This window comes from Pangasianodon hypophthalmus, chromosome 2 (assembly GCF_027358585.1).
Source record: "Pangasianodon hypophthalmus isolate fPanHyp1 chromosome 2, fPanHyp1.pri, whole genome shotgun sequence".
In the NCBI taxonomy this organism is placed as follows: domain Eukaryota; kingdom Metazoa; phylum Chordata; class Actinopteri; order Siluriformes; family Pangasiidae; genus Pangasianodon; species Pangasianodon hypophthalmus.
Genome location: NC_069711.1, coordinates 33270552 through 33288956, shown reverse-complemented (window position 1 = coordinate 33288956; position 18405 = coordinate 33270552). Strand labels below are relative to the sequence as shown.

At 39.9% G+C, this 18405-nt stretch overlaps 1 protein-coding gene across 1 annotated transcript; it reads left to right on the top strand.

Moving 5' to 3' along the window:
• Positions 1-3919: 3919 nt before the first annotated feature.
• On the top strand, positions 3920-18136 carry cygb2 (cytoglobin 2). The gene is made up of 3 exons (XM_026933016.3): positions 3920-4520; positions 12676-12907; positions 13017-18136. Exons 1-3 carry the CDS (start codon positions 4378-4380, stop codon positions 13179-13181), a joined length of 540 nt encoding a protein of 179 aa, XP_026788817.1. The 5' UTR covers positions 3920-4377; the 3' UTR covers positions 13182-18136.
• Positions 18137-18405: the final 269 nt, after the last annotated feature.

Below are 18405 nucleotides of genomic sequence, written 5' to 3'. Positions count from 1 at the left end.
ACAATCTTTTGAGAATACACACACATACACAAACACACACATACACAAACACACACAGGTGTACGACATGCACATACTGTATGTCTATTCATGCACACGTTAATTAAAAACGTCTCCAGAGATGGCGCTGGCTCTTGTTTGCCAGACTGTTGGACTCGGTTGTTTTGATCCTCAGTAATAAAAAGCTAATAATAAAAGTCCAGCAGAGCAGCGGGGAAAGTCGTGAGTGTCTGTGATGATGGAGCTGATCGCTCCGGTGCTGCTTTTCTCCCACTTTAGGATGTCGCTTTCCCTATAAACACAAAACACAGCCTTTTATACACATACAGTAATAACGTAATAAACATTTTGCAAAATGTTCAATTTGTTATATTATATTTGTTATATTGTTATGCAAAATTTTTATCCCTTTGAGCTCGCTACCTTACAGGTGAGCTGAAGAAGTGAAAATAAATGCGATGACTGACTTTGTGACTGGTTGGTTAACATAAAGTCTCCAAGAAATGGCTTCGGAACCATGACTTTGTTCCATATGTTGATGACTTCCTGTGAAACTGGAAGTCAGCGTGACGGTGAGTAGAAACGTTTGACATTAGCTTATCCTGCATTCGACTTCCCTCGGAAGTGGGAAGTCAGAACTACTTCATTTTTTTACAAACTGAGTAAAATCCTCCATGTTCATTTTTTGTTAGCAACAAGCTAGCCAGCTAAGTGTGATGTATATTTTCCTCCTCAAAACAGTGCACTGTAGAGTCAGTGTTATAGATTTAAAAAGCCAATATGTCTGTATGTTGATTGATCTAAACCTAATACTTGTAACTGCAGTACAACTCGTTTAAAGGTAAGACATGCTGCTGTGTTTACTGTTCATGCTGTGAGCGGCCATTTTGATTTGACGTCACTTGCTGAACTTGGGGTTGAAGAGACCTTCCCAAGTTCCAGAGTAGGAAATCCCAACATTTGTGTGTGTGTGTGTGTTTTTTTTTCCTAGTTGGAAATCACAAATTACAAGTTACGATCTTAAGCTGCGTTCAGCATAAACCATCCTGACCTAGCTTTTGGTATCTTCTCAGAAGTCCTGCTAAGAAATTTGTACAGGTTTGATGTTAGTGATTACAGACTAGTGTGTGTTCAAGTGGTTTTGGTCGGGAAACGATGACGGTGTGAGAAAACTTCTTTTGCTTTTGGGTTTTTTAGTATCATCAGTGCTTTATGGAAAGAAAATGAAAACCTGAACAGTTAACATGCAAAATTCCTACTTCAATCTTACCGTCTGTTGTAGGTTACATTCTACACACTTTGACTTTTTTTTTATTGATACGCCCTCAACTTGGAAAGTCGGGGCTCATAGAACAGTATGCGCTCCAGAGGTGTAATTATGACACTATGGTGGCGTTCACGTTTGTTACCTCGTAATTAGTTCCTCATACATATTTCGGCCAGGACTTGAAGGCAACATTAGTGAACTAGCTAAATAAAGAAAAAAGAGATTTAATGAGAGATTTTTTTCAACTGCTACTGCTGATAATGAGCTGACAAACTGCTACTGCTGCTAACACGCTATTGAACAGCTACTCCTGCTAACGACCTGCTACTGCTGTTAACAAGCTATTGAACAGCTATTCATGCTAATGAACTTCTACCTCTGCTAACAAGCTATTGAACAGCTACTCCTGCTAACAAACAGCTACTGCTGATAATTAGCTAATAAACTGCTACTGCTGCTAACAAGCTATTGAACAGCTACTCCTGCTAATGACCTGCTTCTGCTACTAACAAGCTAACAGAATTATAAAGCATATACAGACATATACATTTCTACAGAGCATTTTGATTGAATGAACATTAAGATTAGCACACGTATGCATCATCAGAAACATTTAAACATTTAACAGCAAGTGACGAAGTATAACATTAAACTGAGATTTTTTTTTTTGTATTTATGTCTAGATGTGCTGTCTACATATGTGTCCAGGTACAAAACAAAACGCTCCCGAAGACCAATTTAGATGGTGGAGATGTTGAACTCCATCCAGAGTCTTTTTTCTCCCTTTTGCACATTTTTCCCAGGACTGGCTCCAGATTCACCGAATGAATAAAGCGTGCTTGTTGATTTAGGGATGCTCATCATGCTGGATGATGGAGCTGTAGTTCAAAAACATTATTCAAAAACAGACCCTGTGAGCACCAGAAACCATTTTGGTTCTATTTCAGCAGGACTTTGTGACTTATTCGAAGTAACAGGTAATAGTTCCAGGTAAAACCTTTTCTGCAGCAGAAGCGGAAGGGGAACATTGGTTCAGTGGGCTATAAAACATTCCCCTGATGATTTATTACCCCTGAGCCATTCTGTTTCCTGTCTTTCCCCAACATTAGGCTTGAACTCAGCAGTCATAACCGCATATACTGATCGAAAAGAATTGCTCTGACTTCCAGAGGTGGAGGAAAAAAGATTTATTTAAAGCTCTTATAAAAGAGAAGGACCTAATTTCTCTTCCTGACAGCCGACATCTCCAGAGAGACGCTAACGGAGCTGTCTGTGTGTCTCCATCAAGAACGGTTCAATAATCTAGTAGCTCAAAATCAGCCAAAAAAAACAGCAATTTAATAAATATATTTAACCACTGAACATTCCCATAGAATTTGAGTATTTTCTTTGGCATGGTTACTCAACCATGCATTAAATTACAGACCTCCTAATTCCCACGTAACATCATGCACATGTTTACGTCTTTTACCAAGTCCAAGTTTCCCCATATTGTCATTTGAAATGAAGTAAGTCCAATGTTACGACTGCTCCAGCAAAGAACCATGACTATAACATCAATACTCAGAATATGCTGTAAATTACACGTACATCAGGAAAATGAAGAAGCTGCATTTAGAGAAAACAAACGTGTTACAACTGTACCGTGTTAGAAATCACGCCGATTCTCCCCAACCCTGTTTTATCCCAGTTTACTGACCACCAGTTGTCGTCTGTGAGCTTGTTCTCCCGACAGATACCAACCTGTAAAGGTGAAGACTAAGAGATGTGCTTTTTCTCCGAGACACCAGATCTTTGGGTATAGCTCTAACTTCCCACATCTGTATTGACATATGTGATTGGCTAGCATCGCTCTGATTGGCTAAATCGCATTAAATTAATATTGCAATATCAGGTATCAGGTATGAATTGTAACAGGATTCGGATTGCTTATTTGTGACTCACCTTGGATGTGAGCTGATAAGGTTCGGACTTGAAGTTCATTCATCTGGAGTAAGCACTTTATCCTGGTCAGGGTCATGGTGAATCCAGAGCCAATCCCGGGAACGCTTAGGCGGGAATACACCCTGGATGGGACCATAGTCCATCATACGGCACCGCACACACACACACACACACATTCACACCTAGGGGCAATTTAGTGTTGACAATCCTCCTACTGGAATGTTTTTTGTGAGGTGGAAAGAAACCGGAGATCCAGGAGGAAACCAACAGTGGGAGAACATGCGAGGTCAGGATCGAATCGGGGACGAGAACGATTCATACATACGCTTATGAATCACATTGTGTATCATACTGATGAATTATAGTAAGTGTCCACTAATTAGGTCAGCGTAGCATGTGTGTGTGTGCTTCTCTGCTTCATGCTCATCATAATTGCCAGTGGGACTTTTTCCCCAAAGGAAGCAACACAGCTCCGTAGTGTAATTTACAGCTTCCGTGAAGAGAGACAGAGCGCAATCATGTTGATGAAGAACAGAAAGAGGAAAGGGTTGTTGGGTAACACAGGAATTCTCTCTCGCCCTCCCCATCTCTCTCTCTCTCTCTCTCTCTCTCTCTCTTTCTCTCTCTGGCTGTCAGTTTCTCCTCCATCAACCCTTTCTCTCTCTCTCACACGCCCACTCATCTCTCTCTCTCCTCCTCCTCCTCTGTATCTCGGCTCTTCACAGAGCCTCAACTTCAGAGCGGCGACAACATCTGCGCGAGAGCACACGCAGGAGACCGAGAGAGAGAGAGAGAGGGAGAGAGAGAGAGACAGTCAGTCAGTCTGAGAGGCTTTTCAGAGCATCAGCAAGGAAAACGAGATACACGGAGAGACAGGGACGTAAGAAGCGAGACAGCGTGTGTGTCTGCGTGTGTGAGTGTGTGTATATATGAATGCGAGTGTGTAGATGTGTGTGTGAAAGTCCGAGGGCACGCTGCCTCCCCGAGGGGGTCGCGAGGGGCGAGGGCTGAGAGGAGGGTGGCTCAACGCTCTCTGCTCTCTCGCCCTGCGCTTCTGCTGCCCCCTCCGCCGCTCCTCGCCACCCCCTGCGCCGCTCATCTGCCCCTCTCCGCCTGCCCCGCAGCCGCTCCTCTGCCCCCCCTCCCCTCCGTGGTGCGTGTGCAGCATGGAGCCTGAGCGTGACGTGGCCGAGCCGGAGCGGAGAGAGCGTCCCGAGCCTCTGAGTGGCGTGGAGCGCGCCATCGTGCAGGACACCTGGGCACGAGTGTACGAGAGCTGCGAGGATGTGGGCGTGGCCGTGCTCGTCAGGTACGCCCACCTTTCACACATACCTCTCACACACCTTTATTTATCTTTTTATCATTCCGTTTCTTTCATTATTTTTCAGTCTGAATTTTTTTTTATAGTTTTGTTCATCTAGCACAATTTACACACAGATGTCACTCTTTTTAAAAATCATTTAAACTTTTTAAAATCATGATGGAACATTTTTAAAATTTATTTCATTTTTTATTCATTGTTTTCAAATTCAAATTTGATTTGCCATATTACACAATTTAGAAAATGCACATCTTTCATCCACTGCATTATTTGTCATCTAAACTTTTCATTTAGTCTTCTTTCTGTCTTTTTTTCTAAAGAAATCAACTGAGACAAATGAACTAAACTGTAATCTTCCATAAATTTAATTTACATTCATCATAATCAAGGGGCTAAAACTGAGGAGCTAAATTTACATCCATCATTCACACACACACACACACACACACGCTTCATTAGTTCATCCTTGTATGATTTCATTATTTCTTTTAGGTCTTCTCATTTTTATGAAATTGTACTTTATGGATGGATTAATGAAGTGTGTGTGTGTGTGTGTGAGTGAGTGAGTGTATGATCAATGTAAACTGGCAAATTATAATGTTGTTTATAGCTTCTTGATCAGAGTTGCTATTGTATCTGCTTTGCCAGAGTATTGCATATATTATAAATTTTTCCTGTACATGCTGAGGTGCGTGTTTTATTAGGTAATGAATGCTGCATGGGAACTTAATAAACTAGTAAAGCTGTGTACTCTGAACACATCTTGTGTGGTTAATCACAGTAAGTGCTGCTTTAATTTAAATTTCTAAAATTTTTGGTTCAAATGATCAGATAACAGGAAAAATGTCTCATGGAGAATTTTTAATCTAACGTGCATCTGCCATGTCATTGTGCATACTAGGTTATGTAATGAATAAATCACTCTGTGTCATGCTGTTACATGAAAATAATCAATGATGGAGTTGTGTGATGAAGCGGAGTTACTGTTACCACCCTGGAGTTGATTATTTTCCTATAACAGCACATCCCTAAGTGTTTTATTCCTCTTACACCACAGCAATGTACCAATAATTAGATTTTTCTGTTTATTAAGGAATTACGTTATAGTTTTATCCGTTTATAGTTACACTTGATGTTGTGGAACGTCCTTGAAACAAATTAGCTCCTGTTCTCACTTGTTATAGCAGCTATAAACAGTCGTTGTTTATAAGATGTTAATAAGACAACAAAAAAGTGCAGCATGTTATGTTACTGAGAAACTGTAAAGCGTAAACTCCTCTATCCCGAAGGTGTCAGAAACCTTAAAGCTACAGCTTTACCTTTACATAAACATCTCCTTATGGAAACAATTATTACAAGTCCCTGTGCATGAGCTGTTACTATAGAAACAATAATGTATTAGATCGAGTGCATTAATATAAACCTGTGATTTGCAGCTGCACTACTGTCAGAGCTGCTGTTCTAGAGAATTAATCACCTTCTGAGCAATCAGGATCCAGAATTCAGCAGTGCTGTGGTGTAACTTGCTTCATACTGTAGATGCAAAGAAATTCCATATCGGTGTTTCTCCTCACAGCACAGTCTCCTGAAATAGTTTAGTCGATGTGGAACGGTGCCTGCCAACCATGGAGGTGCCATCACACATTTTCTCTCAGCTCTCCAGAGCTCTGTGTGTGTGCATGTGTGTGTCTGTGTGTGTGTGTGTGTGTGCGATCTGGGAATGCATTATGTCTCGCACTCTTTTTAACACTCACCTGACTGAATTTCGTGCCGTGGGTAGACGGAGAACACAAAAAAACTCCTTCCAAGAGCAAGAAATACATAAACAGTGGAGAAAATCATACTTTTACGGTTACTCACATGTCAGGGAAGGATTTAGTTTCTGGCAGTGGATTAGTGTGTCCATAACTTTGGACTCGAGCTGATCTGCACCAGCACAAAGACGTGTTTGTTTTCCAAGTAGACACTCGAAAGGCGATGTGTTCCAGCAAAGCAACAGGGACGTGTTCTCTCAAATGTAAACTATAAAACTATTAATCATTTTTTAAGAAGTAGGATGAAAAAAAATTTTTTTTTTATTACTCCCAACCAATCAGGTCACAAGTTGGTGGCTCAAATGAGAAAAACCAAGATGGAGGACAAAGTGGTGATCTCGTTAATGAGCAAATGTGAGGAGATTTACGACATGTCAAATGGAACGTATTTTATTTCCGATATTCCAAGTAAAAATAACAAACGTGTATTTTCAGTAAGCGATGTGACTACAGTACGTAACTTGGGATAAAGCTACAGTACATGACGTGTTAAAGATACGGTGTGTAACTTGCGCTAAAGCTACACTACATAACTTGCGTTTAAGGGACAGTAAATAACTTGTGTTAAAGAGACAGGACGTAACTTGCATTTAAGTGACAGGATGTGACATGGGATAAAGTTACTGTAAGTAACTTGTGTTAAAGCGACAAGATGTCACTTGTTTTAAAGCTACAGTACGTAAATTGGTATAAAGCTACAGTACGAAACTTGTGATAAATCTACAGTCCATAACTTGTGTTTAAGTGACAGGATGTGACTTGGGATAAAGTTACAGTAAGTAACTTGTGTTAAAGTGACAGGACGTAACTTGGGATAAATCTACAGTATGTAACTTGTGTTAAGGTGACAGTAAATAACTCATTTTAAAAGAGACAGTATGTAACTTGTGTTAAAGCTTGTGTTTCATTCGTAAGTCAGCATTGGAATAATATATCGAGGTCTGTAGGGTAATTGATACACTGGACAGAATACATACACATGCACACACACACACACACAATGTTGTAAATGAATGAAACCCAGAGGACTCGTTAAAATAGAATTCGTCAGGTTACCAGGACAACGGTCAGGAACAACGATGTGATTTTGGGTTAGAGGTGATAAGCAAATCCCTGTAGTGTCTACCCTGTGTGTGTGTGTGTGCGTGTGTGTGTTTATCTGAGGATAGCACTAGCCTATATTGGCCATCTGAGGTGTTTTGCATCCGTCATGTTGTTCCAGTCGTCCTGTAACGTGTGTGTGTGTGTGATCTCTCTTGGAAGCTCAGAGCCCTGAGATTCTCTCCCTTAAGTATAGAGGTGTTAAAATCTCTCACATCTACAGCTTCAGCCTTTTCCTGCACGGAGAACGCTAAACTACAGTTTGGTACCAATCCAGATCTCTCCTGGACATCTCCAGGACTAGAATTAGAAAGATTTCCAGAAACTGCATTCTTAAAATGAAAAAAAAGAAGGAACCAAAAACAAACCCTGATCTAATCAGCTAATCACAGAGTTGCTCATTTCACTGCTGATTTTAGCAGCTGATAGACATTTGGCTTGCGATCCTATTTCACACATTTTTTGGAAATGATTAAACTGGCAAGTGTGTCTTGTTATTGCTCTTGCCTGAAAAAAAAAAGCAGATTAATATTAAACACTTAACGAAGAGAAAATAATGGATGAACACCACAGTGCAAAGCATATACAGTTGTTGTTATTGTTGTTATGGTTACATCTCGGATGGCATGATCTCACTCTATTCTTGACACTTTTGAACATTTCCACACACACACACACACACACACACACACACACACACACACACACACACACACATAGACACACTTGCCCAAGGCCCTCATTAAGAGATGGATAATTTTCATATAACAACATGGCCCAAAGTGTGTTATTCCACTTATCCCACAGCGATTACAGTTTTAATTTATTATTGTACAACAGTTAGTTCTGATCCACTAATCTGATTGGACGAGCAGCATTCCAAGAGTGCTTAAATGTAGTTTAACCACACTGGGACGTTTCGCTGTTTGTCAGGGTTCACCATGTACAATTCCAACTCAAGCAACAGTCCCACTGAACAGTTACTACAGGAGAGTTAGTGAGACCGTCAGCAGACACGACAAACAATACATTTATCATGAATACAACTTCTGATATAAAATATGAAAGCTCATCTGATGAAGAAGGGAATCCGGAAGCTGTCAGTGAGTGTGGCTTCTTCGGATTATTTCTGTTCACGGAGCAAAAATAAACAATTTATTTGCCCATATTCTATCCGAAATCTGTTGTATAAGAGCAATATCTCACGAGCATGAGTGTGCTTATGCTGAATATCATAAATATTATGGTAGTTATTTCCTGTTCTCACTTACATTATAGCAGCTATAAACAGATGTTCCCTTATTAGCTTTTTTTTTCTTTCTCTTGAAGTTAATAAGACCAAAAAAATGCATCTTGTCATCAAAAAATAACATGTTTTTTTTAAATCTTTTCATGGAGGATCTGCTATATAAATCCCTGTGAATGAGCTGTTACTATAGAAACAATAACATATTAGAAGGAGCACATTAATATAAACTTGTGATTTGTGTTACAGCCCGGAACTACTGTCAGAGCTGCTTCTGATTCGAGAATGAACCGGGTTGTGGTTTAATATGCTACACTTCAGCAGGTTATGTTGTAGTTGATACTTTGAACTTTGTCGTTTGTTTCCATTTAATCATTTGGCAGATGCTTTTATGCCAAAGGAACTACAACTGAGAAAGAGTTTAAGAATCCACACCCGAGATAGTTTTGTGTGGACAGTTTTTCTGTTTCAGATCTGTTGGGTGTCATGTTTTGGAGGTCCATGAAATCACATATACATAGACGTAGAGGGGAAAGAGCTTGGGATCGATGTTTAGATGATCTCAAAAGGGCCGAGTCTTCAGGAATTCGTGGTTGTGAGGGAATCTGCAGAGAGAACTGAGCTGGGAAGTTTGTTTCACCATCATGGATTCTAGACTATAGCGATTGGGAGGGAACATTTAATACATAACAGGCATAACATTATAACAACATGGAGGACAAAGTGTCATCAATTCCTATATATATATACATATATGATTATGATATGGTTGTCAAATGTAATCCCGATGTTCCAGTGTGGATTTGATATTATCCATGATAATGAGTCTTCCAGGATTGAGAAATGTTCTACAGCCTTCAATTTCTCTGAACGTTGAAAAGGTCAGGAGCTATACACGGACACTAAAAACTCACATCTCTATCTTTGGTTCTCTCTTTTTCTAACTAATTAAAAGTTCTCATTTGGCTCTGCAGCGCAAAGTCATTGAAATTCAACGCCGCAAGCGTAAAGGATAATATGATAGCTCGACTAATAAGATCTTAAGGAAGTAGTTATCAATTTTTAATTTCACAAGTACATTTCCGCCCTCAGGCAAATGCCATCATGAAGTCTCATTTCATTTATGATGAGAGTTTACATGGGACAGATTTACGCTAACAATATTCAAGTCAAGAAACTTAGCATTGCTCTCATGGGAGGTAAACATATGACTAAATCTAAAGTTATCATAAAAGTGTGTTAGCATTTTTCATGACATCCCAGCATTAACGCTTTACCTCTGAATGTTACAAAGCACTGACGCTGGAGACTCCTTCCATAAATGTTAAATACAGATCTCCTAACAGAAAACTTGTCTGCCGGACAAGTCGCTGTGAAAGAGCTGTTACTATAGAAACGATAACATTTCTAATTAGACCGAGAGCATAAATCGAAACCTGTGATTTGCAGCTGCACTGCTGCTTTTCTAGAAAAATAATCAACACATCCTGACCAATCAGAATCCAGAATTCGACCCAGCTGTAGTATAAAAGAGTTTATTACGTAGTAGCTCTGGGTTCACGTGTTTTTGTGAGTGTTTCAAGTTTTTCAGTTTCGCTTTTTTTTTTTCATGTGGACTGGAGGTTTTTTTTTTTTTTTTTGGAAAACAGAGGGCTAAGAACTACTTTTTCAAAAATGCTGTATACATGTACATGAGGATAAATCATCGGGGCTTAATCATATAAAAATACCACTCACTCAGGTGAAATCAGGCCAAGTACAGCAAAATGGAACAGCTTTTGGAAATGGCGTTTTGGGTATTCTCCAATAGTTACAGTAATATTTAATAGAAATCATACTTTTTTTCACACCAGCCCCTTAAAGCACAACCGGTTCAAGGATTTCATCAAGGCTTTATGAATCTGTCATCCAGATTCATGGAAAATCTCCACTGAATATTCTTCTCGACATGATGTGGTGTACTCGGCAGTGAGGTCTCTAAAACCCTGGCCGTAGGCCACCTCGGTTTCACTGAGGATCCTAAAGTTAAGGCATGTTTAGATGGCACTTAAAATAACTTCCTACATAAACACTGGTTCAGGAAAAGGAGGTCAGTTTGGGGTTGGCGTAAACTCCATTTACTTTGAAAGGCTTTGCCATTGGCAGAATTGGTATAAACATATACATTCCTCCCGGATCTCTTTTGTCAAAGAGTCTTTAAAGCGTACCACTTTAACGCATCCAATCCCAGATTCGCTTATGTTAGCCACACGGAAAGTCAGTCTCCGAAAAGCCATTGTTAATGCGATGTGGTCTTAATAGCCGTGCGCTTCCTGCTTCGTGTTTCCATTCGATAAAAGTGTATTAATTAGCGTCTCGACGTCGGATGAAAGTGAATCCGGTCGGTTGTTTCTGAAGGGAGCTGAACGCGCTGTGCTGAATCTCAAGCAGAAACAGGGTTACACAATTTGTGCTTTATTAGACCAGTTCCCGCTCGACGTGCTTATTATGGGATGTTCATAATCAACACTGAGGCGTTCTGGCAGGCAGAGACACTGAGTGAAATATTGGCAGAGGGATGTCTCTCTCTCTCTTTCTCTGTCTCTCTCTTTCTCTTTCTCTCCGTCTCTCTGCACCTGCCTCTCATTTTCCCTGCTGTGACTTAATGACATCCCTCTCGTCAGAGCATCAAAACCACTTCAGCTCTGCAGTGCAATCATCCAGCACATTCGCCTCCTTCTCTTCTTCTCTCTTCCTCTATCTGACACTCTTCCTTACCCCCTGTCTTTATCCCTCCATGATCTGAGTGGTCCTCCTTTCACACGTCTTCTTCCGTCCATCACAATTGCATGTACATATCCATGAGTTTATATTTGTTGGAGTGTCTCTCCGGCACTTCTCAACATTTCCTTTTTCAGAAGCAGGCTCTAAGCTATACATTCCACACGATCCTCTGGGGGAATCTTTAAATATTATATGTAGAACTCTACAACAGTGTTTCCTGTCAAAATAGGATGTTTTTTTGGAAGCTAACTGTCCAATGGACCCTTAAAGAACCCCTGAAAACCCCTTTTTTTTATTTGCCTTTGTATCCGGTACTTCCGTACCTCCTGACACTTCCATTTTTAAGAACGAGACTCTAATCTATTTACTCTCTACATTCTTTGGCTGTTTCTCTGGAGGAACTCTTAAAGATTATATGTAGACCCCTACAACAAAGTGTTTCCCTATCAGGAAGGGTTCCAAGTAGGACCTTTAATTATCTAAGAAGCTAAGAACCGTTAATTATCCTTAGAACCCTTTTTTTTATAGTTGCAGTCTCCAGTACTTCAAGAAGATTTCCTTGGTCATATGGAGTCTCTAAGCTATAACCGTTAAAGAACCCTTAAAGAACCCTTTTTTCGCTATTTGCTGAAGGGTCTCTGCTACATTTCCTTTTCAGAAGACGACTCTAATCTTCCCTCTGGGAATTATCCCTCTGGGAGAACCCCTTAATGGTTTTATGTAGAACTCAATGGTGTTCCTATTAGAAAGAGTCCCATGTAGAAACATTTTTGGAAGCTAAGAACCCTTAAGTATTCAATGAACCTTGAAGAACCCTTTTTTGTATCCACTGGAATGTCTCTGGTATGTCAGTACCTATGCACTCCATACATTCTCCCACTGTACCTCTGAGGAACCCTTAAAGTTTCTATGCAGGACTCTACAATAGAGTGTTTTCCTATCAGAAAGGGTTCCAAGCAGGAACATTTTTTGGAATGTAATCATCCAATAAACTCTTAAATAAACCCTTGAAGAACCTTTTTTTCGGAGCGTGTATGTATTAAGCGTTCAATACAAACACCAAATTATTGCTCGTTAGTTTCTTCTTAATATCTAGAACCTGTCCGATGATTAATATTTAGCTTAGTGCATGCTTTTCTTGTTCGGACTGGACAAGCCAAATTCCTGCTTATCCCGTTGATGAAATCTCCCAATTTGTTTGACTTTCTTTCTTCTCCAGGTTCTTCGTGAACTTCCCGTCGGCAAAGCAGTACTTCAGTCAGTTTCAAGACTTGGACGACCCAGAGGAGATGGAGAGGAGCTCCCAGCTGAGGAAGCACGCGTGCCGTGTCATGAACGCCATCAACACGGTGGTCGAGAACCTCCACGATCCGGAGAAGGTCTCGTCTGTGCTGGAGCTGGTGGGGAAAGCCCATGCCATCAAGCACAAAGTGGAACCCATGTACTTTAAGGTACAAGGCAATAATCTGACCTTCATGAATATTCAAGTCATGTTATAAGATGTTGAGCAAATCAAAACGGTTCTTCTCCTCAACTTCTTTTCCTCCTTTTCCACCTCAGATACTAAGTGGCGTGATCCTCGAGATTCTCTCCGAAGACTTGGGCGACTGTTTCACAGAAGAGGTGCAGACGGCCTGGACCAAACTGATGGCACTGCTCTACTGGCACATCACTGGAGCATACCAAGAGGTGGGCTGGGTCAAACTCTCCAGCTCAGCAGTCTGAGAACCGGCCTTGCACACACACTGCCACGCATGGTGCACTGCCCTGCTGCTGAATAATCTGAAAAGGAGTGACAAGTTATTGTCATAGAAAAAGACTGGTTTTATCCAAACACACACTCACTACATCATCATTTATTCTGCTTCTTCTTTATCGTGTCCTGTCTTTATTCAACCAAACAACAATCTTTATATTTTGGACATGCAGGGATTTGGAGCAGAGCAAATAGAAAATAGAAACAAGGAAATCTTCTTTTAACTCATCATTCATTTTTCCCCCTCCTTTACTTTCCATTTCTGTTTTGATGTAATTAAGGTACATTTATATAACCTTTCATTCATACCAGCAAGTGAAGAAAAAAAGCAACCCCTCAAAATTTATTTCCACGAACAGTGATAAAAGACGTTTGAATTGAAATAATCTCAATTTCATCCGAATTGCACTTTTAGAAAAACGGTTTCATCTAGCACCTAAACGGTTCTTCGGTTGTCCCTCTGGAGGAACCCTTAATGATTTTATGTAGAAGCCTACAACAGAAAAGAAGCTAAGAACCCTTAATTATCCAATGAACCTTAAAGAACCTTTGAAGAACCCTTCTGTGTATTTGCTGGAGTGTACTTCTCAACATGCATCTATACACTCCATACATTCCTTGATTTGTCCCTCAGGGAGAACCCTTAATGGTTCTATGTAAAACACTACAACAAAGTGTTTTCCTATCAGAATAGATTCCTAGTAGAACCCTTTTATAAGCTAGGGTCTCTTAATTATTCAATGAACCATTAAAGAATCCCTAAAGAACTCTTTTTCTATTTCCTGAGGTGTCTTGGCTACTTAAGTCAGTCCTGACATTTCATTTTTCAGGAGGCTCTGATCTATACAGTCTATACGTTCTTTGGTTGTCGCTCTGGGAGAACCCTTAGAGGATATATATAGAATCCCACAACAAAGTGTTTTCCTTTTAGAAAAGAAAGTTAAGAACCCTTAATTATCCAGTGAACCCTTAAAGAAGCTTGAAAGAACTGTTGAAAAACCCTTCTTTCTATTTGCTGAAGGATGTCAGGTACATTTCCTTTTTTTTTCAGAACGCTCTAATCTATACAGCATGGATTCCTTAATTTGTCTCTCTGGGGGAACGCTTAATGGTTCAATGCAAAACCCTACAGCAGTGTGTTTACCTGTCAGAATGGGGTTCCAAGTAGAACCGTTTTTCTTTATCCAATGAACCCTTGAAGAACCCATTTTTCTATTTGATTTTCCAAGTGTCTCAAATACTTCAGTACCTCCGGACCTTTCATTCTTTGGTTGTCCCACTAGGAGAACCCTTAGAGGATATATGTAGAATCCCACAACAAGGTGTTTTCCTATCAGAAAGGGTTCCATGTAGAAACCTTTTTGGAAGCTAAGAACTCCATCCAATAAACCGTTTAAAGAACCCTTAAACCCTATTTTTACATTTGCTGGAGTGACTTCAGTACTTATGTACTTCAGAAACAATCCTAAATAGAACCTTATTTAGAAATCTAGAACCATTAACCATTCTGCATCTGCTGGAATTCAGTTACGATCATCTCCAGCTAATTAACAACCAAGACATATTTATACCAAGGGGTGCCAATAATTTTGGAGTGGATTGTACGTGGTGAAGCGATAAATCCATGATGCTTCTCGGATCAGTTCTCTACTCCCACAACCTACATTTAATGTCCAATCAACACGTTCAGGACGCAAAAACATTCTCTGGTTTTTATGACAGTATCAAATCATTTTTAACAAAAACAAAAAAATCCAAAATCTTATAGATATGTGTACAAGATTTTAGACATTATAGTACAAAAATGCTAAATAGGCCACACCTGAAAAATGTAATGTTACATCGGTTACCTGTTGCTTGCTGGTGTACGTGAGGGGTAACAGTGCATTCACTTCATCCTGGAATTATGGTAATTACAAGATTAGCAACGTACACAACGGAAAAATGGATACATGAGTCACTATGAAAGCTAGCAGTGAGCGAAACCATATTTTTAAAGAAAGTAGACTATATTATTGAGTATGAGGTTGCTAGAAAATGATAGGGACTGTTCGATAGACGTACAGAAATAAATCATGTTAAATCCTAACATTAATTTCGTAACACCACTGCCATTCTTTCAGCCGTCAAATGTCCGAGCTTTCAGAAAATCCACCGGGTAATTATAGTTCTGCAAAGTCAAAAACTTGTAATTATCATAATTTACCATAATTACAGTGAGCGCACTGTGTGTGTGTGTGTGTGTGTGTGTGTGTGTGTGGTTGTGCATCACACAGGTATTGCGTATCCTAAACAGCCACCAATAATGTATACTTAACGTCTCCCTTGGATATTTGTCAGTCATGAAATCAGTCATTCCAAATTTACACACACACACACACACACACACACACTGCTGCACTCGACACTGTAATGAGGCTGCAGTATGGCTTCTGACTGTCCTAACGATGTGTCCAAAATATGAGCGTACTCACTCTCCCCTACACTGGCGAATCATGAGCACTATGTAGCACACTAATACAGGTAATGGAATTAACGCAGGATTAGCATCATCATCTCGACATCATCACGGTACTGTGGACGTGTCCCAAATTACACATCGTATTCATTACATAGCGCACATAAACACCATAAAAATCAGTGAACATCATAAGGGTGCGGTGGATGTGTCCTAAACCACATACCATATTCTCTACATAGGGCAGATAAACTCCAGCACCATCTCAAACATCTCACCATCTATCTAATGTGGCTGTGTCCCAACCCACACATCATATTCACTACACAGGGCACATAAACACAAAAACAATGTCTGAACATTATTAGTTCATTATTCGTGTTCCAATCCACACACTATATACATATACATATATATATATATATATATTCACTATATAGGACACATGTTTTACTATCTGCCTAATGGGGACATGTCCCAAATCACATAACGTATTTACTATATAGGGCACTTAAACTCTGTTTGCACCATCCCAAACGTCCCATCCTATATCTAATGTCGAAGTGTCCTAAATCACACATCCTATAATCTATATAGTGTGTATAAATACCACAACATACATAACATCAATCCACTGTGGATGTGTCCCAAACCACACATTGTTGTCCCTTTTACACACACACACACACACACAAAGTTAACTTAATACTAACAATGTGGAGAAATGGATGGAAGAAAGGCGTACACTTTCTCTCTCTTACACACACACACACACACACACACACACACACACAAACACACACATTTATGGCATGTCCCAAATGGCACACTTTGGGGAGAATGGGTTTTAAAAATCGAGCACTGAGGCGTAGCATCAGCACCTTTAGTTTTACCATTTTTGCGCTAACATGAGCTAACCTGACAGGATTTCTGAAAGAATTTTAAAGTAATATTACTTTAAAAAAGCTTCATAATGTAGCCTGCTGCTAAAACTAGCTAGTTCACTAACTAACATAAGATAGCTAGTGAACTAGCTAAAAAAAATTTTTAATAATAATTTAAAGTACTATAAGCTTTACTACTTATCCTAGTTAGCTGGCTAGATAACATAGACTTAGCTGACAGGATTTCTGAGAGGATTTTAAGTGATATTCAAAAATAGTAAATCTTCACTGCGTTACTGGTTAGCTAGCTAGCTTACCTCAGCTAATCTGACAGGATTTCTGAGAGGATTTTAAAGTCAGATTTATAGCCCTTTTCATTAACTAGGTGAGGAAAAAGTCTTTAGTGCTAACACTGGCTAGCACTTCTGACAGGATTTCTGAAAGGATAGCTGCAATTATCATGTCAAGTGTCATCGCTAAGCGATTTCGGTAAGAGAGTGCTGTTGAGTTCACGTACATGATTCGCAAATGAGGACCGCAAGACTGAAGTGTGCCATTTGGGACAGGCCCGTAGTCTCACTAGTAGAGCAATAAACACTTAGCCTAGAGGATTGACTGTTCTACTGATGTGTGTGTGTGTGTGTGTGTGCGCTAATATTAGGTTAACATCAATGATGCGTTATGTGAGTCGTTCTGTGTTGGTTCTGTTGCTTTTTCTTTGTGTGTGTGTGCATGTGTGTGTGTGTGTGTGTGTGTGTGTGGGTTTAGAGCTGATGTTTGTCTCCATAGTGAGCTTCTCCTGACAGCTTGTTTATTAAACACCTCTCCACCATTCATCCCTAACTCGCTAAATGGCAACGTACTGTTCGCTCCCTCTCTCCCTTTCTCTCTCTTTCAACCTCATATCTCTCTCATGCCACCCACCCTGGTGTTCTTTTCATCTGTATCTCTCTCTCTTCCTTCTTCTGTCTCAGTGTCTCTCTCCCTTTTTCTTTTTCTGTCTCTCTTTCTCTCTCACTCTCTCTCTCGCTTTGTTTCAGCACCTGTCTCTCTCCATCTTTATCTCTCTCACTTTCTTAAGCTTTATGTCTCTTTTTTTTCTCTTTTTGTCTCTCAATGTGTCTCTCTATATTTGGATCTCTCTCTCTCTCTCTCTCTCTCTCTCTCCTTCTGTGTCCTGTGTTCCCCTGACAGATGTTTCCATTAGCTGGCTGTTGCCCACCTGCTGGGCTCGAGGCCTGTCTCTGTGAAACATCCTGTGCCAGGTTTTACTGTCATTACACACACACACACACACACACACACACACTTTCAGCCTCGTACTCTGTACTCTCAATGTTCCCTCCTGAGTAAGTTCTCGTCTTTTCAAAGCTTGGACTTTATATTTTTCTACATATGTGAGCGAAAATGTTTATCAATGTCCTGGAATATTTAAATATGGATTAAAATATGTTGTTTAGGATTCTCTTTGTATATACACCGCTAATGTTTGACTGTTTGATGGGGTGGTGACTAGTGCTAATGAAAAACTAATGAATGAGATGATCTAAAATCGACTATATGAATAAAGTTATCATGTCCAGCTCTGTTTGTGGTGATGAGTTATTTCTGCAGCGTGCTCTCGTTCAGTACGCGTGATGTGTAGTTTTGGGTTTTTCCAAATAAAATGTCAAATCACGTAAAAAAAAATTTTTCAATGACTCATATAACAAATGGGAGCCTAAAGCGTTTCCTGGATCATTTCCCAAAACTCTAATAAAATAATCCACACTCCTAATAAATAAATAACACGGGAAACGACTCACGTACTCACAAAATTCTTTATAAATGACCAAAATTTCATTCTGATTA

Excerpts from the sequence above, each read along its gene's own strand:
- cygb2 (XM_026933016.3), top strand. The coding sequence starts at position 4,378 with ATGGAGCCTGAGCGTGACGTGGCCGAGCCGGAGCGGAGAGAGCGTCCC. Across the intron at positions 4,521-12,675 it reads GGCGTGGCCGTGCTCGTCAG|GTTCTTCGTGAACTTCCCGT; the intron begins GTACGCCCACCT and ends TTTCTTCTCCAG. Across the intron at positions 12,908-13,016 it reads TGGAACCCATGTACTTTAAG|ATACTAAGTGGCGTGATCCT; the intron begins GTACAAGGCAAT and ends TTTCCACCTCAG.